At 36.3% G+C, this 25,499-nt stretch overlaps 2 protein-coding genes across 2 annotated transcripts; both read right to left on the bottom strand.

The window, feature by feature from the left end:
* Positions 1-4,439: 4,439 nt before the first annotated feature.
* On the bottom strand, positions 4,440-10,463 carry LOC113079569 (carbohydrate sulfotransferase 12-like). The gene is made up of 2 exons (XM_026251807.1): positions 10,326-10,463; positions 4,440-8,126 (listed from the first exon to the last, which is right to left on the bottom strand). The coding sequence occupies exon 2, from the start codon at positions 8,071-8,073 to the stop codon at positions 6,763-6,765; it is 1,311 nt and encodes a 436-aa protein (XP_026107592.1). The 5' UTR covers positions 8,074-8,126; positions 10,326-10,463; the 3' UTR covers positions 4,440-6,762.
* Positions 10,464-11,439: 976 nt separating this feature from the next.
* LOC113079567 (eukaryotic translation initiation factor 3 subunit B) lies at positions 11,440-21,190 on the bottom strand. The gene is made up of 19 exons (XM_026251804.1): positions 20,932-21,190; positions 20,351-20,543; positions 19,480-19,599; positions 19,134-19,191; positions 18,891-19,019; positions 18,645-18,802; positions 16,353-16,484; positions 16,178-16,244; positions 16,047-16,093; positions 14,934-15,144; positions 14,774-14,846; positions 14,561-14,683; positions 14,386-14,464; positions 14,161-14,299; positions 13,313-13,438; positions 13,150-13,227; positions 12,930-13,038; positions 11,986-12,098; positions 11,440-11,901 (listed from the first exon to the last, which is right to left on the bottom strand). The coding sequence occupies exons 1-18, from the start codon at positions 21,032-21,034 to the stop codon at positions 11,998-12,000; spliced, it is 2,046 nt and encodes a 681-aa protein (XP_026107589.1). The 5' UTR covers positions 21,035-21,190; the 3' UTR covers positions 11,440-11,901; positions 11,986-11,997.
* Between the last annotated feature and the right edge of the window lie 4,309 nt (positions 21,191-25,499).

Here is a 25,499-nt window from a genome sequence, read left to right on the forward strand (position 1 = left end):
TGACATTACGTGGTTTTCGGCTTCATGGAGTTGCTGCTGTTCCTAAATGCTTCCACTTTTTAATAATACATTTTACAGTTGACCAAGGAATCAAATTTCACAAGCTGACTTACTGCTAAGGTGGAATCATGTCACAATGCCATGCTTGAATTCACTGAGCTCTTCAGAAACAACCATTTTTTCCCCCAGAAAGTTTGTAAATGCAGACTGCATGGCTAGGTGCCTGATATAATACACCTCTGGTAATGGGCCTGAATTAAATATCTGAATATAATAATTAAGAAGTGTGTCCCAATACTTGTGTGCATATAAGGGAGAATATGTCTCTATAGCTCTTAAGAAAAACTTTTCCTTCCTTATAACACCAGCTAAAATTAAACCTGTTGTCATTAACATTTGCTGTGCCCTTTCAGACATCTAATTCAATCAGAGGGGAGTACATTGGTTGACACCACTAATTTCACTGTGAATGGGAAAAAAAACTTGACTGACATGAATTTATGCCCTCAGTCCCTGCGACCTCTCGGCAGACCATTTTCATTAGCATTTCTCATTAGAGTTGTTGAAAATGATCACTGTGACATGCACAGACACCACTGAAACACTGACAAAAAAGAGATTGTCTACATTTATTAGAGCTAAAAAAACAAATCCCTGTAGTCCAGAGAAAAAGAGGGAGCGGCAGAAAATCAATTGGCTGTTTCTGATTAAATTAATAAAGCACAAAATACCGCCATGCCATTTTGATGTTTAACAAATTAAAATGGCAATCACTTTGCAAAACTCTTGTCAAGCATCTCGTCTTCTGTTTAACCCGAGAGGTCTATTTGATATCAGTGGGAGTGAAACAGTTCTCTTGATCTCAGGACCGTAGTGCACGTTTACATTTTTGCAGTTTAAATCCCAAATAATCTAATTATTTCTTATTTAATTCAAATGTGCTTTTATGCATCTGCAGTGAATAATAAGTCAGATTCCCACAGACCAAAGAGGAATCATTAATTTAGACACAGAAACTGCTCTGGAGGCTGAATTAATAGGGTAAATATTGATTTTTAGACTATAAAATACAGTTTTTTTTAAGCAGGTAGCAGACGTTTTTAATTCATCTTTTTGGAATAGCCTGTGGAAGAAAACTATTAAATGAGTCATGCTGCATATTGCATTTATCTTTTATTCCAAATATCTTTAGGCTCTATACCCCAAGATAGAACTACAAACTACCCATACGGCTTTCCACATTACACCTATTATGAATAGATATTCTTATTGTTGAGAATAAAATGACGTTAATCTTTTTAACGTCAATCGCAAATCAAAGCAAATATGCTGCTTACACCCCTGCATGATCCGGAGTGAGAATTTCTAATTTTGCAAAGAGCCTAGAGCTAGAAAAACTACCATGAGCAATATCATTCGTAACATCCCGTCCAATTTCCATTGTAAGTTTTGTGCACTTTCATAAATATGGAACAAATCTGTGCAGGAATCAAGACCGGTCTTGTCTGAGTGGTTCATGTAGCCATGGAGGGTGATGTAAAGGAAAGAGCTCGGGCCACGTGTGACCGCTGCTCTGTGTGACCCCCGTGACAAAACTCTTCCACACACTGATATTTCCTTACAGTCAAAGGAAGAAGCTTCCTGTCTGTTTCAGTACATTGGTAGTACCTACAACACAAGGGAACACTAAAAATAAAATTCCTGACACGTCTTAAACACTCCTGTTTTCTCAATAGCCAGCCAGTTTACCAAAGCTAGTGGGGAATGTTACATAAAGATAACGTAGGGTCAGAATCTGAATGCCTGGACACTGCATGATCACATGACCACATTTCATAGCTATGTAAATTCTCAACATGCAGTGGACTTTTGTACTTCTGTGCCATCTAGTGGTTAGGACCTGACAACACTCCAATGCCGATCCTGGATATATTTAATTGCACCCATTTCCTGTATTTTATTGTATTGTATTGTACTTATACAAGGCTCAGCTAAAGTTAAAATTAAAAATAATTATACTAATAATAATTCAATGTAATCTTTAGCTAATTTAAAAATGAAAAATTCACTTTTACACTGAAAAATGGAGTAAAATAATTTCACTCAGAAACCGCTAGAAATAGAATTGCTAGCAGATTCACAATTAAAAAGAAACAGCAAGTAAAATTTAAATAAACAAATTTTTGATAGAAACACTAAAATCGTATTTTCTATTCCAGTATAATTTTTCACATGATTTAGTTAAATTTCTAGAATTATATCCAATTATATTTATTCTGATCGGAATTTAATTTCAACACTCATCCCTAATCCATAATTTACAATGACATAAATATACACACTTATACAAATGTGTGTGTTTAGGGTCAGGATGAACATCGGAGCTCTTTTACTGAATTAACACAGTTCTTTTAGAAATTAACAGCATTTCCCATAAGGCATAATAAGGCAAATAAAGAGCAGATGACAATTTCACAGTGTTTGCACCATGCATTGAACTTTATTTAACTTTTTTCTTAAATAATACCATAATAAATAAAAGAAGAGCTAGCTATGTACATTGCCCAAAGGAGAAAAAAAAAGCAAACCAAACCAAATGTCAAGAACATACTTGCTAAGACCTGATTTAATGTAACAGATGCTTCCCTTTTGATCTCAGCATGATCTCCTGAAAATATTTCATGCAACTAAGAAATTCCTATGACTGAAAAGAACACCAGGTTAAAAAAACAAACTTTTTTTTCTTAATATTGGCATCAAGACAATCACTTAACATAACAATATAACACTTTTCTTTGTACAACGTGGCACCAGATGTATACAAAACGGGTCCTCATCTTGAAACAGAAATCAACAGCATAGGCAACTGCACACATAACAGAAATCATGGTTTATGAAATAGGAAAAGTTGGAACTGATCTGACAAATCTCAACAGCACAGCCAGAACTGTGGATACAAATCGGATCTTTTCCATGATGCAACACATATTATAAGCACAACTATACCCTTTTTCTTTTTTTATTTTAAGTAGGAGCTTTGATTGTTTTAACTGCAAGTCAGAGACTCGCTTACAAAAATACTTTTTTTTTTTATGAAATCTTTCTCCGAAGGCACTGCTACCTAATAAGACCAACAGTGCGGTAATTCAGAATCATGGCTTCCCCTCAACTGGGACGTCCCGTTCCTTCTGACCCGTCACTTCCACAACAATCATGCTACACTCGTGCTCCACAGTATTATTCCCTTCTTCAATATACAATCTAATCCACTTCTTCCATCCTCTTATTTCGAACTGCCTTAAGAGACTGATTTTATACATGTGATCAAATGTGCAAAATGTGTCATAAAAACATGATGGAAAGTAAAAGAAACACTTTATTGGTAAAGAAAAAAAATGCATTCCTAATAAACCCTTATATATATCTTTTGCACATGCCCATGTTCGACTCGTGACTAGATGAGGAACTATAAACAATACTGACATTTGTGCTTCAACGGTCTAAAGCAATTACACCAAATTACTCTTGACAAGTAAGAAATAAATACCCTGTACCCCTGCAATTATATTCCTAACAATATCCAAACATGGCCATTATTTTACCCTCTAAACCCAACAGAGCAAAAAACAGTAAGTTTGCTACAATATTCATGAGTGATGCATATTTATGAATGACTGCAAGGCACACATGCTAACATCTATAGCATGCTGCAGATCAGAGGGCTCATCCAGTCCCTGCTACACACTAACAGAATAAAAGGACCAAAATGATGAAAGGCAAGATTTGCTTAACAAGAACAGGCCATATATAAGAATACCCCAGCCTCTGTTAAAAAGAAATATATTTTTGTCATATACTCCATTTAATTGCGTCACTGCAGAACACTGGCAATTCTGTGCAATAAAGGACCATGAACTACTTTAAAAGGCTGAAAAAAAAATCAATGGAAACATAAAAACTGAGGTTTCCGTGTTTTAAAAAAAACACGCCATCTTAAAGAAAAGAAACTGCTGTAGGAGCAGTGATCCCTTTATGATAAAAAAAAAATTAATAGTAAAACTTTTGCGTGCATTTCAAAATATTATGTAGATTTTTTTCCAAGGACAAAAGTGCCTTCACTTTTCACATTTAACTGTAAAAGTTTACAAAAATATTCTAAAATACTCTAATATGTGCACTTGCTAAATGTACAATACTTTTTTTTAATGTCTTGTGATATATTAGTTCGATGGTTCTTTAGGCAAAACATACAACTATACAACTTTAAATTGAGGGATAAAGGTCTCTTGCTGGGAATTATCACATCCATCCACATTTTAAGAATAATACTAATGAGGTGATGAGTTTGTTTTTAAAACACTGTTGAGAATATATATATATATATATATATATATATATATATATATATATATATATATATATATATATATATATATAAAGAAAATTGTGCAGGCTTCTTTGAGTAGGTATCCATCAAAATGTCTCTCATATTGTCCATAAGGTCCATACGAATAAGACTAACACATTTAATAGGATACTGGGGAAACCTGTGTGCAAGGAATGTGTATTCACTACAGTATTTCTTTCAATGACTACAAGCTCCACAAAGGCCTAAAGGCTCTTTCACATGACTCAATATTACCCTCGGGACTATCGCAACACCAAAATTAAGTTTACTGCACCATTTATCGCTGATCTATTCAAAGTGCCAGTGGGACAGTCAGCCATGCTTTTCATGCTTTTCCCATTAATTATTGATCAACTTTACTTTCAGCATGTTTTTAGCCAATTACCTGAGCTGTAAGATCATAGCATAGCAGCCGAATAGCTGACTGAGCTCTGAGGAAAAAGGCAGCAGCAAAGGGGGAAGAAATGAACAACCATGTCCATATTATGGCTTTAAGAGCCCTCAAAATATAATTCAGAGGAAGCAAAAAACAAAACAAAAAAACAGGCACTGCTAAAACATCGCCTACAATCTTTGCGATAGAAAAATGTATATCATGGCCACAACGTAAGAAAATCGTTCCCTCAACATATTAATTTGTGGCCAAGTTGTACTCATTCGTTTTCTCATTTTATTTCAATCATGGCTATGGTGTACTATTTCACTCAATTATTTTATTTTTTAATTGTTGCAACTTTTTATTAAATTATTCGCTCCTTTTAGTTTAGCTAAATCATGGACATGTATTACTTAGTTCATTTGTTTTAGTTTAATCGTGGCTAACTAATTCCTTCCCTCATTTGAATTTAGTTCAATCATGGCCACAATCGATCAAGGAAACAAATTAGTAGAACATGGCCACAATCACTGATCTACACATGACTGGGTGTTTAACCGCCAACCGGAAGTGTTCGATCCGCCATTTTACCAATTCCTACCAGCAGAGAGCACCATTGAGTAACAGGCAAACTGCTGACCTAAAGATCACCGATTTGAAGCAAATCAGTCAACGGGATTCGTTTTTGTGTTATGTGTATGTAAATGAATTTTTACTTCAGATGTTATGGTCTTTTTGGGCAGTATAAGCGATATATTTAAACTGTTTAGGTGGGTGTGTATGCTGGCGAACACTGCCAGCACAGGTAACTGAACCAACACAAAATATTTCTTTATGTATGTAATTGTTCAGGAATTATTAATTATTAAACATGAATGTATTAGTATCAGAAATTAAAATGAATATACAATGAATAATACAATAGCCTCTGTTACTGAAATGAAAAGCTTAACTTACCATCTTGAAATAAGCTTCATGTCCATACTGTATGTCATCAGTTATTTCTTTGAATAAATGATGATGTGTATATTTTTAATGTCCTGATTGATCTATTTCAGACCCTCCATGATTGCGCAAATGTTTACTAGCATTACCGTTACCATGTAAAATGTTGTATGATAAATAAATAATTAATTTAACCACCGTTTAAATCATTACCTGCTTCAAAAAGTATGGTGTTAATGAAATTATTGTTGAAACATTTGCAGTTAGCACCTACTGTACGAATAAAAAAACACTTTAAAAATACATATATAAACAATTAATAACTGTACAAGGCGAATAAAGGTATGTGTGTATACAAAGCATAAATCTTTCTTCAGATTTCAGAATGAGCACTTTGTTATTTGTTATGTATATGTTGAGGTCGTGTCCGTCTGATGATTATCATGTTCATAATGTTCGCTACTGCAATAAACGTAGCTATTAAATAAGTAGGGAAAATTGTTGACATTAATAAAAATAACCGTTTACATACCTATTGTGTTTGCATTGTAAGAATGTACAGAGATGCTTCAAATTTAAAAACGCAAACTTATTAGATGATGTTTTTATCGTTAAATTCGTACGATTTCCTATTAATTCAATGGAATGTATGGGAATACTAGGGATTAGCAATATGGCGGCGCGTGGCTTCACTTTAATGACTTTCACTTTTCTATTATAGATCAGTGGCCACAATTTAACTAAAATGAGGGAACAAATTAAGTTGTTGAAACGAATTCTTCATTCATGTGTTTGGTGCCGCACTTAAAGCTGTCAATGGAGAAAGATGCTTTTAGGAAGCAGATGATTCAATCTGAGTATCTACCTACTGGACCATGTGAACTAGCCAAACATCTGGTCATGTGAAAGGGCCTTTATAAACAGCATCATGTAAGAGAGCCGCACATTAAGAACCAAGCAGCAGGAGCTCCTATTGCCCAGTTCCTTGTGTGAAAATCTTGTCATCACCGCAGTAAAGTTGGCGATAAGCGTATCACTCATGTACCAGTTTCTCTGGTTTGGAATATCCAAACAGTTTAAAGTCGGCTTCATATAGCCTATACAGCTCTTTTCTGGACTCCAAGGGTATGCTGGCGAACCAGTCCTGCTCCCAACTGCTGACCGTTTGGTTGCGATGACTTCGGGGGAACTCGACGACATTGTCAACACGGAGAATCCGCAACAAATGCTCAGCGTCTTCATCCAAGGTCTCCAGCTTCCCCACGAAATCATAATTTATCTGGCAGGGATGGCACAGACGGTAAATTTGTCTCCAGTGCTCGTTGAAAGGCATCTCTTTCTCAGTGTTAGGATCCAATAAATACTGAACGAAATTGGAGAAAGACGGACGAATCCCAGCAGCGAAAGCGTCCACGACCGATGCCGGTGGATCCGTGTAATTGCTGTATTTCCTCAACATGATGACTGCGAATCTTTTGTAGAAGTCCTCGTTCTCTTGTTCGAATTTGTTGCGATAGGCAGAGATCAGTCGCACGAAGGGATCCCTGACGAACAAAAACTTGGTATATTTCTTGAGCTTGATTTTCATGAGGTGTCGTGAGAACTTTCCATAACGCTTCCAGAACTTGTTGAAGGTGAAGTGCAGGCTACTGTTGTGGATGAGCTCCTGAGGAACATCTAGAGGGTCTTGGTAGGGCACACCGTCCAATAACAGGCTCTCGCTCAGCACGATCATGATGCGCTTCCAGTTTGTGCAGGCCACCTTGGGAACATAACAGTAAATGATCCCATGCCTGTCGTCCACGATGAGGTGATCCAACTCTTTATTGGGTATGTCGTCAAAAGTCCTGTTCTTTCCGGGGAAGTCAAAGTAACTTTTGTTACTGCACACATCTTGGATCAGCTGCTTTCTACTCTCCTGCCTTTGTTTTTTCTCAGGGTCAATTGGCGTCAGATGGATCTTCCACTCTCGCCTCGGGACAAATTTCTCCTCTGATTTCTCAGAGGACTGATTGTGGGGGTCTCCAGGGGGTGGTTCTCCTCTCACCTGTTCCGTGGGGTCTGCGGTTCCTTCTAAAAACTGGTTTACAAAAGCATCAATGTCTGTCAAAAACGAGCCCTCTTTGTCTTCCTCTACTTTCTTTTCTGGGTCACGACGGCTCTGTGGAGAGAGTCGTGACGGATGGGGTCCAGAGATGGTTGTGTGCAGGTAAAAATTTGAGGCCCCCACATCATCCCAGTATATGATTATAAGAAGGATCATGAAGATGGCACCCACTATCATAAAAATGCGGAACAGTCTCGATTTTCCCATTTTGGTTGATTTTGACTGATAAAGTGCCATTCTCACCTCAACTCCATTACACTATTGACAGCCCAGACTGCATTCATCATAGTCTGAAGTAGAGGAAAACAAATCAGAAAAGGGAAGTCAAGAGAATGTCAGTGTTTCGTAATATTGTGGTTTCTTCATGCAATAACAAGTTACATTTCATATTCTCTGAACATCTATACATCTTTATATCTTTCTAATTGGTTAATCGTGACTGAGCAGTCAAGTGTTGTTGAATAATGAGAGCAAATCGACATATTTCATGGCTCACTATGACAACTGAGCTATTTTAATATCATGGTACACTGTCGAGACGTGTTAGCTAGCTAACTGCTGGATCACAACACAACTTTTGCCCTCATTTACAGTCTGAATTCAACTCTAGTTGCTTCAAGTCAGAGTCAGTCAGCAGGTTTTGAGCAGTCAAGAGCTGACAGACTTCAAAGAAAACTGCTTAGTCTAAGATTCGTTGAAGATCTAACATGTCTGATATTTTTGAGCACGTATTGTTTTCATTTGTTGTGCATTTTCTAGCAATGAGGTGTATGTTTCTCTGTGAGTTTGCTGTGTTCATAACAACTTGAGAGTCTGGTAGTCTGTAATGCTCAGCCCATTTTTTTCTCTTTAATCATTTATAGCCTTGGCAAGTGTATGAAGTCAAGTGTTTTAAAAATCTGTTCAGATTTTAAAAAATGTGTACTCAGAGCTGGGTACTTGTAAATAGATTAAATTACATTTTAAGTTATTCGTAATCAGACTACAGTTACTTTTTATTGATTATTGATTCACAAAATAGCAATAAATAATGCATAATTTATTGATACATCCTAATTTTTATTTTTTCATCATTCATCCCGTTTGGGAAACCTTGACATAATGTCATGTTTAATGCAGTTGCTGTTAATAGCAGCGAATGGAATTGTTTCTTTCACTTTGTATGTTTTGTATCAGTGGAACAAGATTATCCTATTTAAATCAATGTAATAAATGAGACCAGTCTAAAGTAATCAAAAAGTAGTCCAATTCTATTATCAAAAATGTATAATGCATATATTACACTTTTGTCATCTAATTTGAAATAAGTAGCAGACAACAGTTTGTTAGTTATCTGCCCAGCTCTGTATGTATTGTATTCCAGCCTCGAACACAGAAAAAAATTACATTTACCAATAGATAATATAGGCCTAATTAACATTGTATTCCAGTGTAACATGCAGGGTTTGCTTCACATGTCAAATATTTTATTCTTGGAAGCTTTAAGCTTCATTTCATGTCAATTTTGGCAAATATATCCATCAGCTGGCTATTATCACAAAATAAATTCAATCAGGGTTTGTTTACCATAATAACCAGCTGACAGTACATATCCCTTACATAATGCAAAGGTTGTTTTAGTTCAAAAAGATTTATTTAGGAAGCAATGCAATGTAACCCTTGACAAGGGTTATTTTGCCACAGGGAATGTCCTAATGGTGTTTACTTACCAAATAATACACAGACATTAAATATTGATAAGATTATTAATATCATAGTCTAAGTCTACTAGTAGAAAGCGCAGAAACAGAATCTGAAAACCGCTAAACACAGTAATTTTCCACATATATGCGTGTAGTGTTGTAACAGAAACGTTATATTCGTCTGAAAAATTCGTTAATGTATTATGGCGTCACAAAACAACACTCTGATGCTGGCTACAAACAAACAAAATATGCGTGCATAGTAGCGTAGCGTAATAACGACTCGAGCTGAAAACACGTGTGGATTTTTCCATTTATGATTAATTATATATTTAATTTTCGGGTCAAATATTATTCCAACTACTCAAAATCCACTGAGCAGCCACACATTTGCCATGCTCTCGTGTTCATTTCAGAGTCCAAAGCGAGCGCTCACATTCAGCTGGACACAATGCAGCTTTTTGACACCATCCCCGACTGTGGGAGGAAGCTGGAAACACTCATCGGCGAAAACTCCTCCTAAACCATTCATTTACCACGCTTCATACTTTCTACTATACTGCAGATTTCGGTTCAATCGGGTGATGGCGTGTCGAATGTTTTTTCATTGACGAAATGAAGGTATGAAGTCAAATCTAGAGCAAGTGCAAAGACGTGCCTAACCACTTTTTGTTCCATGGGAAGTCATGGAGCTACTCATGTCTGGGATTCGCGCACACGGAATTAAAACAATGCTATATTTAGTGTAATATGACCGAAATGGCTGTGTAAAGTGGCTAAACATGGATGTAACGATAACGGTCTCACCTCATCGCAGAAGAGTGAATTTCTCGGCAGGCTGAGGAGCGATGTGTGCGCGCGGGGTGTTGACACAGCAGCGCTTTAGTGCTCCGCGCGTGCAGATGTCGCGAGATTTCCAAGCGTGCGCAAGACTCTACTGCTGAACCGCACAGACATGAGTTTAGTCTGCACAGACTCCAGCTTATTTTTACAAACCTGTATAGAGTACATGCTCTACCAGACCTCCAAGCTTACTAAAACCTTTTTTTTTAAAGAGGAAAAAGACCACATACTAAAGGTGTCACGATATAACGACAGTGACTGAGAAAAATGCCATAGTAGTGTCAAAATGCAACAGTTGGAATCGCTACCACAATAAAACTTCATCCAGAATCATCAAAAGGAAAATCAGACGACATGTTGTTATTATTAACATGCAACAATAGAGTTCAAGGGACCATTCAAATCAAAAGTGAACGAATTAAATTCTCTATTAGACGATCTAGACCAGTTCTTAAATATGGGGCCAGGGGCCACTAGGGGGCCTCATAAATCTTCCAAGGAGGGCAAAAGATGACTTTAACTAAAATGAAAATCCCTCAACAACAATTTTACGTAAACAAGAAAACCTGGATATATGAGAGTATTTTAAAAGTGTTTTTCAGACATGGGAAAGCCATGGAAATTAAAGTCTTTAAAAAAGTAAGTTGAGGGACTAAAAGCAGGGTAGGCGTGTAACTTTACACATAAATATGAATATATGAAAACATTGCAATCAGATTTCTTCACTCAGAAATTGTTCTATTATGCCCTTCAATTAAATGGGGATTAAATGCACTTATATTATAAATACAATATTATAAAAAAAAACTTGCTCAGAAGAATAAAATGCTAAATATATTTAAATGTAACTGATATGTTAATGATCAATAAGGAATCCATTAACAAGTACAAAACTTTACTTACTTTGATATTTTTACAGTACAAAACTTATATATTATTCCAGTCCAAAATACACTGATCTTTGTCAGCCAAAGTTAGCACTAGACAGCACTTGGACAAAGCACATCACAAAAGTTTTGCAACTATATGCATCATGTTTTTTGTTTCAAGTTCAACAAGAGAGAAAACCAACAAACGCTTGAATTTCAGTTCAACTTTATTTCCTTGTGCATTTAATATCAGGTAATCTGAATGGAGGAGGATACAGACCACTGTAGTGCCATTTCCGCACACTAGAGTACAAGTTCGCCTTTTGGAAAATCTTAGGAAACAAAATGTTGTTCTTCTGGGAGACTATGTAAAAACTGTTTTTGGCATATTGTGCCATGGTAACACCCTTATGATGAGGTAAATCAACCAAATGCAAGAACAGGAATGCGTTATGATCAGATCCACCAAGAGCAGGCCTGAATGACGTTGGCAGGGCAGCTTCTCCCGGACCTGGAGGATTTTGTTAAAAAGCAGCAGTCAACAGTGGCACAAAATTCTCCTTCTGCAGTGACCAGTATTAAAAGGCACTTGGACTGATGATAACAAGGAAAACTCTGATAGGGGATCCCTCAATTCTTCTCCAATGTTAGACCACACTAAAAAACGGATACTGAAAATAATGAAAGAAATAATTATGACTGTGCCAGGGTATTTCAAATAGCATGTCAGAGTCATATTGTTGCACACACAGTACCTGCTGTTGGAATTACAGATCTCCGATGGGAATAATTTCTTCATTGATGAAAAACTCAATGGTCTCTTCCTCCCAGTCATCGATATTGCTGTCCAGCTCATCAGTGTCCACACCTAGAAAAGGTCAGAAAATTCAGCAATTATTAAAATTGTCACAAACTGAACTTCTAATTTAGGGATGTCACCATTATTACATTTTTGTAAAAAATGTACTCGTTTTGATTTATTCAATTGTGCTAATTTTGTGTTTATTATACCACAAACTAAATACACTATGTGTCATACTGAAATGCCACATTTATATTCAGACACTGCTGATGGGAAGGTAAAGTTCTGGTTGTCTAGTTTCACATTTTTGTTGAGGTGATAAAAATTAACAAAAACAAACTTTTTGATACAAAAATACAAATTTATCAAGTCAAAAAAATAAAATAATTATCTGGCTGTTCTATTTCTATTTAGTTTAAAATTAAAATGTTGCCACAAGTGTAACATTTTAAAAATGTTGAATGTACATTTCAAAACTGCTCCAACTGAATTTTACATTAAAAAAAATAAAAAATCTGCAGTATAGAGAATATATAATATACAATTATTGATTAAAATATATAATTTTTAAAATCACAATTTCCACTTTACAAAATATTTTTAACATTGGCCTAAGACTAATAATTTACAGATATAGAAAACATCAAGGACCCCTTAGACGTTTTGCTAAAGCCCTCCAGTTATTTATAGTATTCAGTATTTGGACTATAAAAGTTCTTTGTTTGACTGGCAATGTGATTGCATAACTTAAAGATTAAACATCGCAGTTGTTTAAAAATAAATTGTGGATGGATCAATAAATGCAACAGGTGTATTCTAGAGAAAGGCAAAGAGAAATGTCATTGATGGTCAGTAAAACTCCATGTTAAACAGAGCTGCCCTCCCTGCATTACTCACCTCCTCTGAGTTCAAGGCGGAGAGGTCTCTGCTCGTTGTACATGTCTATGGCTCTCTCGCGGTACTTGCGATAGTCCTCCATCATGGTACGTCTCTTGTCCACCAGTTCCTGTGAAGCACAAGGCACTCATTTGAATTTGAGTACTGACCATTTGATCCACATATGAATACTGTGTGCATCCTAGGAAAAAACAACAACAACAACAGATCAATTTCATACCTTTGATGCCTTGGACTGACTGAGACGATCTTTCTGCTCGAAGATCTTGGAGTACTTCTTCAGGTCCTTCTTAATGAGCTGTGGATTTCAAAATGTAAAGTGGGATTAGAGTTGACTCTGCTTGACAGAAATGAGAGAGACCCTGCTTCTGACCCCTTCTCACCTTTATTTGCTCTTCGGTCAGGAGAGAGGGAGGACGGGGCCTCCACAGCAGCTGGCAGAAACGCTCTTTGTTGTTCTTCTGCAGCAGTCGGCCCTGGAATGTCCACAGCCAAAAGGCGTTGTCCACCTAAAAAAAAATGTAAAATTAAATTAAAATTAAATCAGTTTATAAAAAGGCATCTGATATGCATTTTCAATCCACATAAAAGAAGAATAATAAAAACCTCCCTGTACATTTCCTCACTGAAATCCAATCTGATTTCTTATTCATTTTGGGGTGCTAATTCTAAAAATAGTGTCTATTTTGCTATTGCGCCACACGTGTAAAAAAATAAAAAGGATTTCATTGCATTTTTGTTTTGTATAACTATTTGTAAGGTGTAGTCGACTTGAAATATTTTGCCAGTTTACAACTATCAGTTCAATTCTGAGCTGATTTTTTTTACATGAATGAATTCTAAAAGAGCTTACTTTAAAATCCAAATGTTTTCTGCTACATCTGAGTGTTTTACTATTTAACCACATTAGACTGGGATGGAAAAAAATATTTTTTTAATAATTATTTATAAACTTGTGTTTATGTAAATGTTTTTCACAATAAATTAAGTGTTTTAGCACATTTCAACTCCTTACAGATTGCATGTTTAATTAATGATTACTTATTTTTTTGACATTAAAACTGAAAAAACTGAAACATCTGAAATATCTTTATTCTTATTTTGTGAAAAAGTATTAATTGATCAATGTATTTATTTATTGTTTCATAAAAGATTCTTACTGACCTCAAACTTTTGAACGCTAGTGTAAATGAATGATTACAATATTTGCAATTGAATCAGATAAAATCACCTTGTGGCTCCACCAGGAGACAGATGTCACAACATATCGTCCAGTGGGGTCCCATTCTACGTCTGAGGCCATGTAATGCTCAGCGATGTTCATCATGGTGCAGTCTGACGTGTCCACAAAAGCAAGAGCTCCATTCATGCTACAGGACGAAGCAGGGAAAATGATTTAAATGAACCACTCTAAAACAAAGTACAAACAATCTCAATACATTAAATGAGTACAGACCTCCTCAACCCAGCCAACACCAAAAACTGCCCCTGTGGACTCCAGAAGATGCTGTTTGCCTGTTGCTTGTCAAACATTTCTGAAACACATTTTTTTGTTAATTTTTAGATCATGTACATACATATAAAAAAATAAAATAAATCAAGAGTAATACATTCACAATGTGAACACTCACTTATTAAGTCAATTTTGCCATTGTTCTTCACATGGTAGAACGACACATTGATTCTGGGAGATTCACCATGGAGCACAGCAAATTTACTGCCATTTGGTTCCCAAGCAAAGGCAATGATGCTCTCTGTAAGACAGGCAGAGATATCAGAAGATATTAAAGATAGTAAGAAACAAGAAATAGCTATATAATGTCTCAAGATCCATCTCTATTTACCTTTCATCTCCACCACATCCACAGGCACCTGCTTCTCTCTCATTCTGAAGATCTCAAAGTTGGTGACAACACCCTAAGGTAAAAAGAAATCGAGCAAATCCGTGAAAAGGAAAACATTAAGATTCAGCATCACAGCACGATTTCAAAATAGCTGTTATACCTGTGTTCCTTTGGGAGTCCTGTCCACCTTCACACAGAGATAGTCTCCGTTTTTCTGCCAGTGAAGTTTGCAGTCCACAACATTAAACAGGTTGCGGACTCTGATCTCGTTCCTGGACGGAAGCTGCATGAGTGTTACTCTTGCTGGGATGTCCTTATCCTCAGGGACCCAGAATGCAATGATATTATCACCAGGTGACCAGGAGAAATCCCTGTGGACATAAACATTCATTCTACATTAGAACAGAACTTAAAATAATAATTATTCTTAAAAGAATAATTTGAATTAGTACTTTAAAAACAAAATAAATCAATACATTTATTTAGCAAGGATTCATTAAATTAGTCAAAAGTGACTGTATAGTTTTTTCATTTTTCGGAACGGTAATGATGTGTACTAAGGAACCCCTAAAGGGAATAAATACAAGACATACGAGAAAAATATATTTCAGTTCTTTCTTTCACAATTATGTAGTTGTCGGGTAATTATCCTGTATATAAAGCCATTATTAATATGCAGGACATTGACATCACTTATGAATGCGCGTTTGCTTTTTACTTTCACTTTCAAGATTTGTGTTCACACGTAGCCTAATCTACTACGGAGCGGCACTACTTTCCACACATTTCACAAGATTAGATGTTTGTCAGTGGTGCTCAGGATGTGAAAATCATTCGCCATCGTCCCATCAATCATCTCTCCTTACCTCTCTCTGTTAATGTGGTTAAGTGAAAATTTATGTACTGTTATGTAAAAAGCAACCACTAGCAAGCGGCTAACCATGTCCCTTTAGTGGCTCTGTACAAAGCATTATTAGTTTTCCATGCCTTTGTGAATATGGATTCACTTATCAGGCACATCCCTACTGAAGACTAAGTAATGATGCTAAAAATGCAGCTTTGCATCACAGGAATACATGACATTTCAAAATACATTAGAATAAAAAACAGTTCTAATTCTAATAATAGTTTCACAATATTCCGGTTATTTTTTTTTTTCGGTTTATGACCAAATTAATGCAGCCTTGGCAAGCGTAAGAGACTTCTTTTAAAACATCCCAAGATTTTGTACAGTAGTGTATTTATGCATTTTGAATCGTTTTATTTTACTCACTTAATTCCATTAATCTTCAAACTCTTCTTGTCCAAAAGACCCATTGACTAGAAAAGAATACATTTTGATTTGTTAGACGACTGAACTCTTGAGGATTCTCAAACCTTGTATCTCTGACACAGGACACTTACCGGTGTCTCATAGATGCTCAGTGTGTCCTGCGTCATTCGAGCAAAGAACTTCCCATCTGGACTCCACCTGAACAGAACAAGTTTACATTGTTACATTGAATATATTGTGTTATATATTATAGTTTGACTATAACGGAGTGGTAAAACATGCCATGAAAATCGGATCCACACTTACTTGAAAATTGGCCAGTGGGCAGAGCTTTCACAGTGGAAGCCTCGTTTCTTTTGTCCTGTGAGAACATCCCAGATGATGATGGCCTGTGGGTCATCTTTAGTGTCCATAAGAGGGCTGAATGTGACAACATATCTGCAAAAACCAAGTACATAAAAAAATGTGTTACAGCATGAAAAAAAAAAAAATCATCTAACTGTACCATGCAATAGTAAATAATACTGATAGTTACCATCGACTAACAACCAGAGTTATTAACTAAAACAATCAAAAATTAAAATAATATCCATATATATATATATATAAAAACTATTTCACCTCACTGCCAGGCAACATCTCTTTAACGTTGATGTACTAAAACTAAATAAAATGAAATCGATCTCGGACAGTATTTGATTTAAAACGTGAAGAATCGAATGAATCGTGATTTCTATAGAGATTCCATGCTTTCAAAATATATGCCGTATTTTCCGGACTATAAGTCGCACTTTTTTTTCCTAGTTTGGCTGCGACTTAAAGTCAGGTGCGACTTATTTATCAAAATTAATTTGACATGAACTAAGAGAAACTATAAAGTATATTTTCTACCTTATTCTGTGCAGAAAATTAAATGTAAAATGTAGTAGCCTATATAAAACAATTATAAAATTGCCTTTAGGAAAAAATTATCGATTACAAATGATTATTATCGAATTCATTGTAAAAAAATAAAACAAAAATAATAATTATGATAATATATTGGCTACATACATAAAATGATTGCATTTGGCATTTCTGTCACTTCTGAAATGATGACGACGCCGCTGGTGTTACAGAATGTTAGCTGATACATAATACTCTTAAAGCTCTTTTTTTAATCTTGGCTTGCATACATTTTTACATATGCCAGGTCATGCCATAGCATCATTGAACTAGCATTTAACAATGGACAAACGGTTTTAACCTATGGCCATAAAGGCTGTGGTGTAATTTGTCCCCTGAATAAACATTTAAAGAATTTAGGGGAAGCATTTAAATAATCCTGTGAATGCACTTGAAGAGTGCAGAATCTAATAGTTATAATGAAACTGAATTTAATTGAGAATCGAATCGTCCTAAATTAGCAAAAATCATCCTTGAATCAAATCGAAAACCTATGAATAGTGAATTGAATCGCTGCCTACCTAAAGATTTACAGCCCTTATATGTATGTATGTGTGTGTGTGTGTTTGATTGTTTAAGAAAAAAAATTTAAATGGGGGGAGGGGGAACTGTATCGATTCTCAAAAACGGAATATCAACATAAAAAAAGATTCATGGCAGTTTTTTCGTTCCTGACCACTAGATGGCAGTCTTCATCCCTGAACAAGATTGAGAGTAACAGTATTATATATATATATATATATATATATATATATATATATATATATATATATATATATATATATATATATATATATATATATATATATATATATACACACCGTATTTTCCGGACTATAAGTCACTTTTTTTTTTTTTTTTTAGTTTGGTTGGTTCTGCGACTTATAGTCAGGTGTGACTTATTTATAAAATTCATTTGACATAACCTAAGAGAAATGAACCAAGAGAAAACAGTTGCGTCTACAGCCACGAGAAGGCGCTCAGTGCTCCTGTAGCCTACACTGAAAACATAGAGCGCCCTCTGGCAGCTGTAGATGGTAATGTTTTCTTTTGGTTCTTGGGTCTAAATAAATGCGATTTATAGTCCAGTGCGACTTATATATGTTTTTTTCCTCATCATGACGTATTTTTGGACTGATGCGACTTATAGTCCGGAAAATACGGTGTGTGTATATATATTATTGCTAAGGTTTGCATATGGTGGTGTGTTCTTAAAACATGCAGAACTACCAAATGTTGCTATAAGTGTGATTGCATCATATAACAATTGCTGTTAATAGTGTTCATCGTCTGTTTGATTACGTCTTTTAACTGATTTTTCTGTACATTTCTGCTATATGTACATAAATTGACAGTCACCACTGATAAGCTTCCACTAAATATTGTAGAAACTTAATTTTCTGTAAAGTTGCTTTGCAACGATTTGTATTGTAAAAAGCACGATATTGAACTGAATTGTGTTCTTAATGACAGCTTTCCTAAAAATGTATCCTACTCCTAAAATGAGAAATATCCCAATATATCGCCTTGCTGACAGTATCGCAACATATCGTATCAGAACCCCTGTATCGAGATACGTATCACCAGATTCTTGGCAATACACAGTGCTAATGTCAGTCAACTTCAAATACGAACCCATTTCTACAGACATACCTCTCACAGGGTGAGAAATCAATGAGCTGAACCCCCTGATGACTGAACCTCTGGATCTGCTTGAACTTCTCACCGCCCCAGAGAGCAATGCCTCTCTGATGAAATGTGGCCAGATAGGTGCCTTTTGGAGACCAGCGCACATATGTTTCGGTCCAGCGCTACAAGCAAAACGTAACAAAAAGATACTGAATACAGTAAGCAAGGCCACCTGGTTATCATATTCTAAAGATGAACGGGTGAACTCACTGCTCTCTCCTCTACTTCAATAGGCTCCTTGACATCATTAGCAAATATGCCTGTTCTTTCACCAGAGTCATAGATTACACTGTACTGATCACGACAGTCAGTATCCTCCATCCAGTGACGCAGATTCCCCTGAAACCAAACGACCAGATGTCAAATTAACAAACTAACTGAAAAGTGTGTAACTGTACTGCAGGGTTGGATTATTACACACAATCAGAACAGTTCTGAAGAGTAACTACTCACAAAATCTTTAAAGGGCTGCTTCTCAGGAGTTTCCCACTCATCACAGATGGACATGTACCTACAGAGATGAGAAGTTTTTTTTAGAGCCAAAGAATAATACATCATTCGATATTTAGCATTTTGTTATTCATCGCACCGGATTAATTTTTCTTTTCTTTGGCCAATAAGCATCAGAAAAAAGTAAATACATTTAATTGCAGTTTAATAGTATTGATATCAGCTAAATCAGCAGCCTTTGCTTTCTAAAATGTTCACATCAGCAATCAACAAATGCATATCTGACGACCATTGTTTTAGATGAATTCAAATGCAAAAGCTGTCGCAATAACAGTTAAGGACAACATACTTGTCAAAGTCTGTGAACAGATTGACACGGAAAGTATGCTGCTTGTCCAGCTTGTAGCCATCAGCGTTTTTCACAGCTTCATGAGCATGACTTGGTGTAGAATACTCCAAGAAAATGTACCTGGGAAGATGAAGCACATTAATTATAACTCAAAGAACAACAATGCTATCATGTTCATGTTAATCAGTATTAACTTATATAATAGGTTACAAAGCACTATTATCCAAGCATCAGTTTCTAATATTCATATCCCTTTAAATGTTACGCCATACGTATGTGACCCTGGAGCACAAAGCCAGTCATAACGTAGCACGGGGATATTTGTAGCAATAGCCAAAAATACACTGTATGGGTAAAAATTATGTATTTTTCTTTTATGCCAAAAATCATTAGGATATTAAGTAAAGACCATGTTTCATGAAGATATTTTGTAAATTTACCACCGTACATATATAAAAACTGATTTTTTTTTATTAGTAATATGCATTGCTAAATAATTCATTTAGACAACTTTAAAGTTTATTTTCTCTCTATTTTTTGTGTGTGTGTGTGTGTGCTCTCAGATTCCTAATTTCCAAATATCTGTATCTTGGCCAAATATTGTCCAATCCTAACAAGTCATACATCAACGGAAAGCTTATTTATTCAGCTTTCAGATATAGAAACCTCAATTTTGAGAAATAGACACCTCAATTTTGAGAAATGTACCCGTATGACTGGTTTTGTGGTCCAGGGTCATATGTCATATATCATTTATAACACACACACACACACATATATATATATATATATATATATATATTTATAATGATAGGCAAATTGAGAACAATGATGCATCCCTACTTCCCACAGCAAGCAAACCATTGTTTACCCCTTGGTCTTTCCATCTGCGTCTGGATAGAATTCATTGGTGATTTTGCCAAACTTCGAGAAGATCTTCTGGATGACGTTCTTGAGTTTCTCCAGTCGTTCTGGTCCGACCTGAGGCACATTATCCACCACCACGACCGAGTCGATGCCGTCAGCCTCCAGAGGTCTCTCCCGGAGAACATCCCCCAGCAGCTCTGCGGACGGAGAAAAACATCCAACAAAGCCACATCAGCATCTTAAACATGCTATGGTTTTCCGGATATTACAGTAATACACTTAGCTTTGCGAATTCAAGAGCACAGCAGCTGCTGACGCAATGTGAGGGCGCTGCTGTGACGCGCATCTATTTCCCTTAAAGCTGCTTTTGTCCCGCTAGCGCACATGCTCAACTGCAAAACGGATGCGTTAACTAAGAGAAAGTGCGTTTAATCTACGACAATGCAGTGAAGCACTAACATATGGTACTAAACAATAAATCCGAAGGATGTTGGTGTTAGTCTCGGGCTGACGTGTTGCGTTTTAGGGTGTAGCGTGTGAATCGTATCTCGTTAGCTGGCGGGCTAAAGCGCAGGCCTCTCTTACCCTGATCACTGATGTCATCCACGAAATCCTCCGGATCACTGAACGAAGGCTCTTCTCCGTCGTCGTACTCCATTTCGGCCTCCATATTCTCCGTATCTCGCATTTAGAGATCGATTCTTGTCAGTCTGGGCTTGTGAATAGGTGGTGGTGAATTTCACTGCATTAATCCAGAGATTTTACTCACTCGGCCATGTGCACAGCAGCCGGCGCCAACCACTGCGAGCGAGAGAAGGACCGTACCATGTGTGCGGAGGGCGGGTGAGGGCTCCTACTGAGCGTTTGAGCAGTCATGTACAACACAAAATTAAGAGCAAGATGGGGGTTTGATTTAAAATAACATTATATGTCTTTATAATTGTATTCATGTGGGTCGAGTGCGTTAAATGTGTCATTTTACTGTGAAATATAGAATGCTTGACCCCTTTACTATCGATTTGGTCTTTCCCTTTGCTTATCTCCCCGTCCTTCCTGTTCATGATGTGACAAGTTCCTCTAGCCCGAATGCGTTCATCTTAACTACTATACTGTACAGTCGTTGCCAAAAGTTTTGGCAGTGACAAATTATGTTTTGCAAAGTGTGCTACTTAAGATGACCATACACACTGTTTCTAGATTATTATGTAGAGTGATCAGGTGCATTTTAAATAATTGCTAAAAGCTTCATTGGCCAAAAAATGAACTTTTCACACACACACACACACACAAAAAAAGACCTGCTAACATTAATTGACTAATCATATCAGCAGCACTGGTAAAAACACTATCATACTAATTAAAAATTAAGAGCAGACTGATTTATATTAAAGAAGGGAAGAAGCGCTTCCGGTCCCTGTGTTCTCTTGCTAGCAATGGTTACCTCCATAGAAAATGTGAAGCAATCGTTGCATTACCACGTCATCAAGAATTTCAAGTAGAGAGGTTCGACTGCAGTGAAGAAGTCTTTAGGGTGTCCCAGAGTGTCCAGCAAGTGCCAGGAGGACGGTCTCCTTCTGAGGAGTCAGCTACAGAATCGTGTCTCCAGCAGTGCAGAGCTTGCTCAGGAACAGCAGCAGGTTGGTTTGAGAGCATCTGCACACACAGTGAGACCAAGACTTTTGGACAATGGCCTGGTGTCAAGAAGAGCAGCAAAGAAGCCACTTCTCTCCAAGGAAAGAGTCAAGAACAGACTAAAATTCTGCAGGAAGTACAAGTTATTTTCTCTGATGAAGCTTCCTTCTGACTATTGGGACATCTGGAAAATCGATTGTTTGGTGAAGAAAAGGTGAATGCATTCGGTGTTGTGCCAACAGTGAAGCATCCTGAGACCATCCATGTGTGGGGTTGCTTTTCAACCAAGGGAGTGGGCTCTCTCGTAATTCTGCCCAAAAACACTGCCATGAATAAAAAATGGTATAAAAACATCCTGCAAGAGCAACTTCCAATGATTCATGAGGATTCATGAGCAAATTTATGACAATCCGTGCATTTTCCATTATGATGGAGCACCATGTAACAAAGCAAGAGTGATAAAGAAGTTGCTAGAAGATCATTACATTGAAATTTTGGATCCGTGGCCAGGCAACTCCCCAGATCTCAATCCCATAGAGAACCAGTGGTCAGTCCTCAAAAGGCAAGTGGACAAGCTGAAACAGACAAATTATGATCATCTCTGAGAAATAATACGGTAAGAATGGATCTCCATCAGTCAGGATTTGGCCCAGAAGCTATCCAGCATGCCCATTACGAATTACAGAGGTTATGAAGAACAACGTTCAACACTATAGATATTGACTCATCATTTGTTTATTTTTTTCGTCAATAAAAGCCTTTAAAAACTTATCTTTTGCTTATCTTTGTTTTTAGTATACCATATAGGAACATGTTGAAAAAAATAATCTGCAAATACTGAAACAGTAAACTTTGTAAAACATACAATTTATGTTACTGGCAAAACTTTTGGCCATTACTGTAGTATGCAAAAGCTGTAGGTAGATAAGTTTTGATAATATTTACAGGTCAGGAAATTGACAAGATATCTTTACGGAACATGATCCTTACTTAATATCTGAATGATTTTTGGCATAAAACAAAACATTTTTTGGATTGGATTTCCATTTTGACCCATGCAATGTATTTTTGGCTATTGCTACAAATATATTTGTTCTACTTATAACTGATTTTTTGGTCCAGGGTCACATTTTTGGATGTGACTGATAGACTTGGTTTGAATGTTATTTTAGAGTGTGATGAATGTATTAATTTGGCTAAATCTCAGAGGCTTGTTTGTGTACCCCAGTCATCTCCTTTTATACCATTGTACCCCATTTTGGGTAGCTGTACATTTGTACCCATACCCACTGATCTTTGATTGTAAATGAGTGTAATATACAGATGTGTGGTTTTTTTCCAGTGACATAACATTTAAATTCACCGGTAGGGTGAAGCCCGGTAATGATCTGGAAATGAGATCCTTTAATCTTTGGGGCGGCTGGGAAAATTACAAAAGAGTAATTTTTCAAATACATCCTCAGGGCATGACTGCAATAAACAGTTTATGTCTAGCAAATGATTTAGTTCATTACTAAAACCTATAAGAAGCTGTTTTGTCTGGATGTTTTCCAGCTGATTACACTGATTGACAATGACCTGTGGCAGTACAGAAACACAGGGAAACTATTAAACACAATAGGAGACTGTTATGCACTGAATAAGCACAGTGGTGTATAACAGAAATGACTGTACTCTTTTTATAAATGAACTGTGGACCTAAACCACAGTTCAACATCGAATGAATTATATATTCACATCTATATGAAACGAACTGCTGTTCCATATAGGTATAGGCTTTTTAAAGTTACACTAGTATAACCTCCTCAAAAGGCCTTATTAATAATTAATGTAATGCATCGCTGCTTAATGGAAGTATTCATTTATTTATACATAAACCAAATTAATGGCCAATTATTCTTCTGCAAGCAAAAACAATCAACTTGATATTGGACATAATTTTCTTTATAATCTTTATAGAATTTTTTTTATTTTTATAGAATTTTAAATTATTGTTTCTTTTTTCTCTAGCAGTGTTTAATAATTCCATGTTCTTTGTTGTCTTTTAAATAGGTAAAGACTTCTTTACACGTATCCGATAGGGGGCGCTCTTCTCTTGTCGCAAGGAGTTCAACGTTTATCTTCGTCTGTCTTCCGTTCCGTTTGTGAGAGATTTCCCAGTCATGCAAGAGTCAGATGATTTGTTCTGTCTGGACAGACTCTGGCCATCTGCACAATGATTGGTGTCCTTCTAGCTATGTTTTTGCGGCTGCGATTAGATTACTAACAGTAAAGTTCCCATAGTCACATCTCTTCCAGCGAATGTCAAAGTTGACATTTTCTTTCACTCCTTAATACTGGAAAAATCACTGTTGGATGTGTATTTGAAAAACCAACACAGGCCTAGCAGCCAGATTAAAAGAAAGGGCAGACTGAGACATTGTTAAACAGTCTGGCAATGACTGCTGCCCTTATTTAATAATAAATATCAGCATTCAATTTTGAAGTGCAATGAAAGGCAGCCTGGAGGAAATGTTAGTATAACACAAGTCATGAGTTTTACCTCACGCAAATAAGCCATGGTCGGCCCAGAAAAGGCACTTTGTGTGCTTAGACATTATCTTCTTCTTCATTGAGCAGAGGATTTACAAGGGTTACATGGGGAATATTTGTTTAGATGTGTCTTACCATAATAGGACCTCTTTGTTCATAGTCAAACATTAGCTCCCCCACAGGAAAGAAAATGTTCTCAGCAACTCTTATATGACAATAAAGCCTAAAATAGCTGGTTACAAAGACGGGTGGCGTTTAGAAAAAGATGCATCTAAGCTTGAAGTTAAAATGGTACTTGCTGAGCACAGGCCCCAGTTGGGGGTAACACTTCCTCTGCCACTTAACTCTTGCATAACCTCTGTTTATTTGTCTTTGTTTGAACTTGCTCCCGAAGCCATGTGCAGGAAATGCAGTGTGGAGACCGTTCGGTTTTTCATATGTGGGAAAACAGCAGATTTAAATTTGACACAATTAAGACACCAGAAAGCTAACAGTAATAAGATACAGAAACAGCATTAATGTCAGATAAACTATGTGACATTAATATGTAATATACAAAGGCTTTTGGCCTAGTTGGGATTTGACCAAAAAATGAGTCATATCCTTTCTCACCACAGATAAAATGTAAAAACTGAAATGTAGCTCTGGTCATAATGTGTCAAAGGCTGATTGTTCAATAAAACTGAAGTAAATTCATCTGTCACATTGCCTATGATTGATTTTAAAACCTTTTTTATTTAGTTTTGTTTAATAAATTATTTTATTGTTGCCGTAAAAGGACATTCCCAGACATTCATCTTCCTGTTTTTTTTTTTTTTTTTTTTATCAGTCATGTATATCTGTGTGACACTTTTCTGTTGTTTAGTAAATGTTTATTGTGTTATTTTTCACACCATCTGTGTTGGTCTTTGGCCTTTGTGTCAACAATCCTGTGCGTCATACGAGTATTGGTTACTTACAATTATCTCTGATTCATCTTGCGGATTTTT

This window comes from Carassius auratus, unplaced genomic scaffold (genome assembly GCF_003368295.1).
Source record: "Carassius auratus strain Wakin unplaced genomic scaffold, ASM336829v1 scaf_tig00028553, whole genome shotgun sequence".
NCBI classification, from domain to species: Eukaryota; Metazoa; Chordata; class Actinopteri; order Cypriniformes; family Cyprinidae; genus Carassius; species Carassius auratus.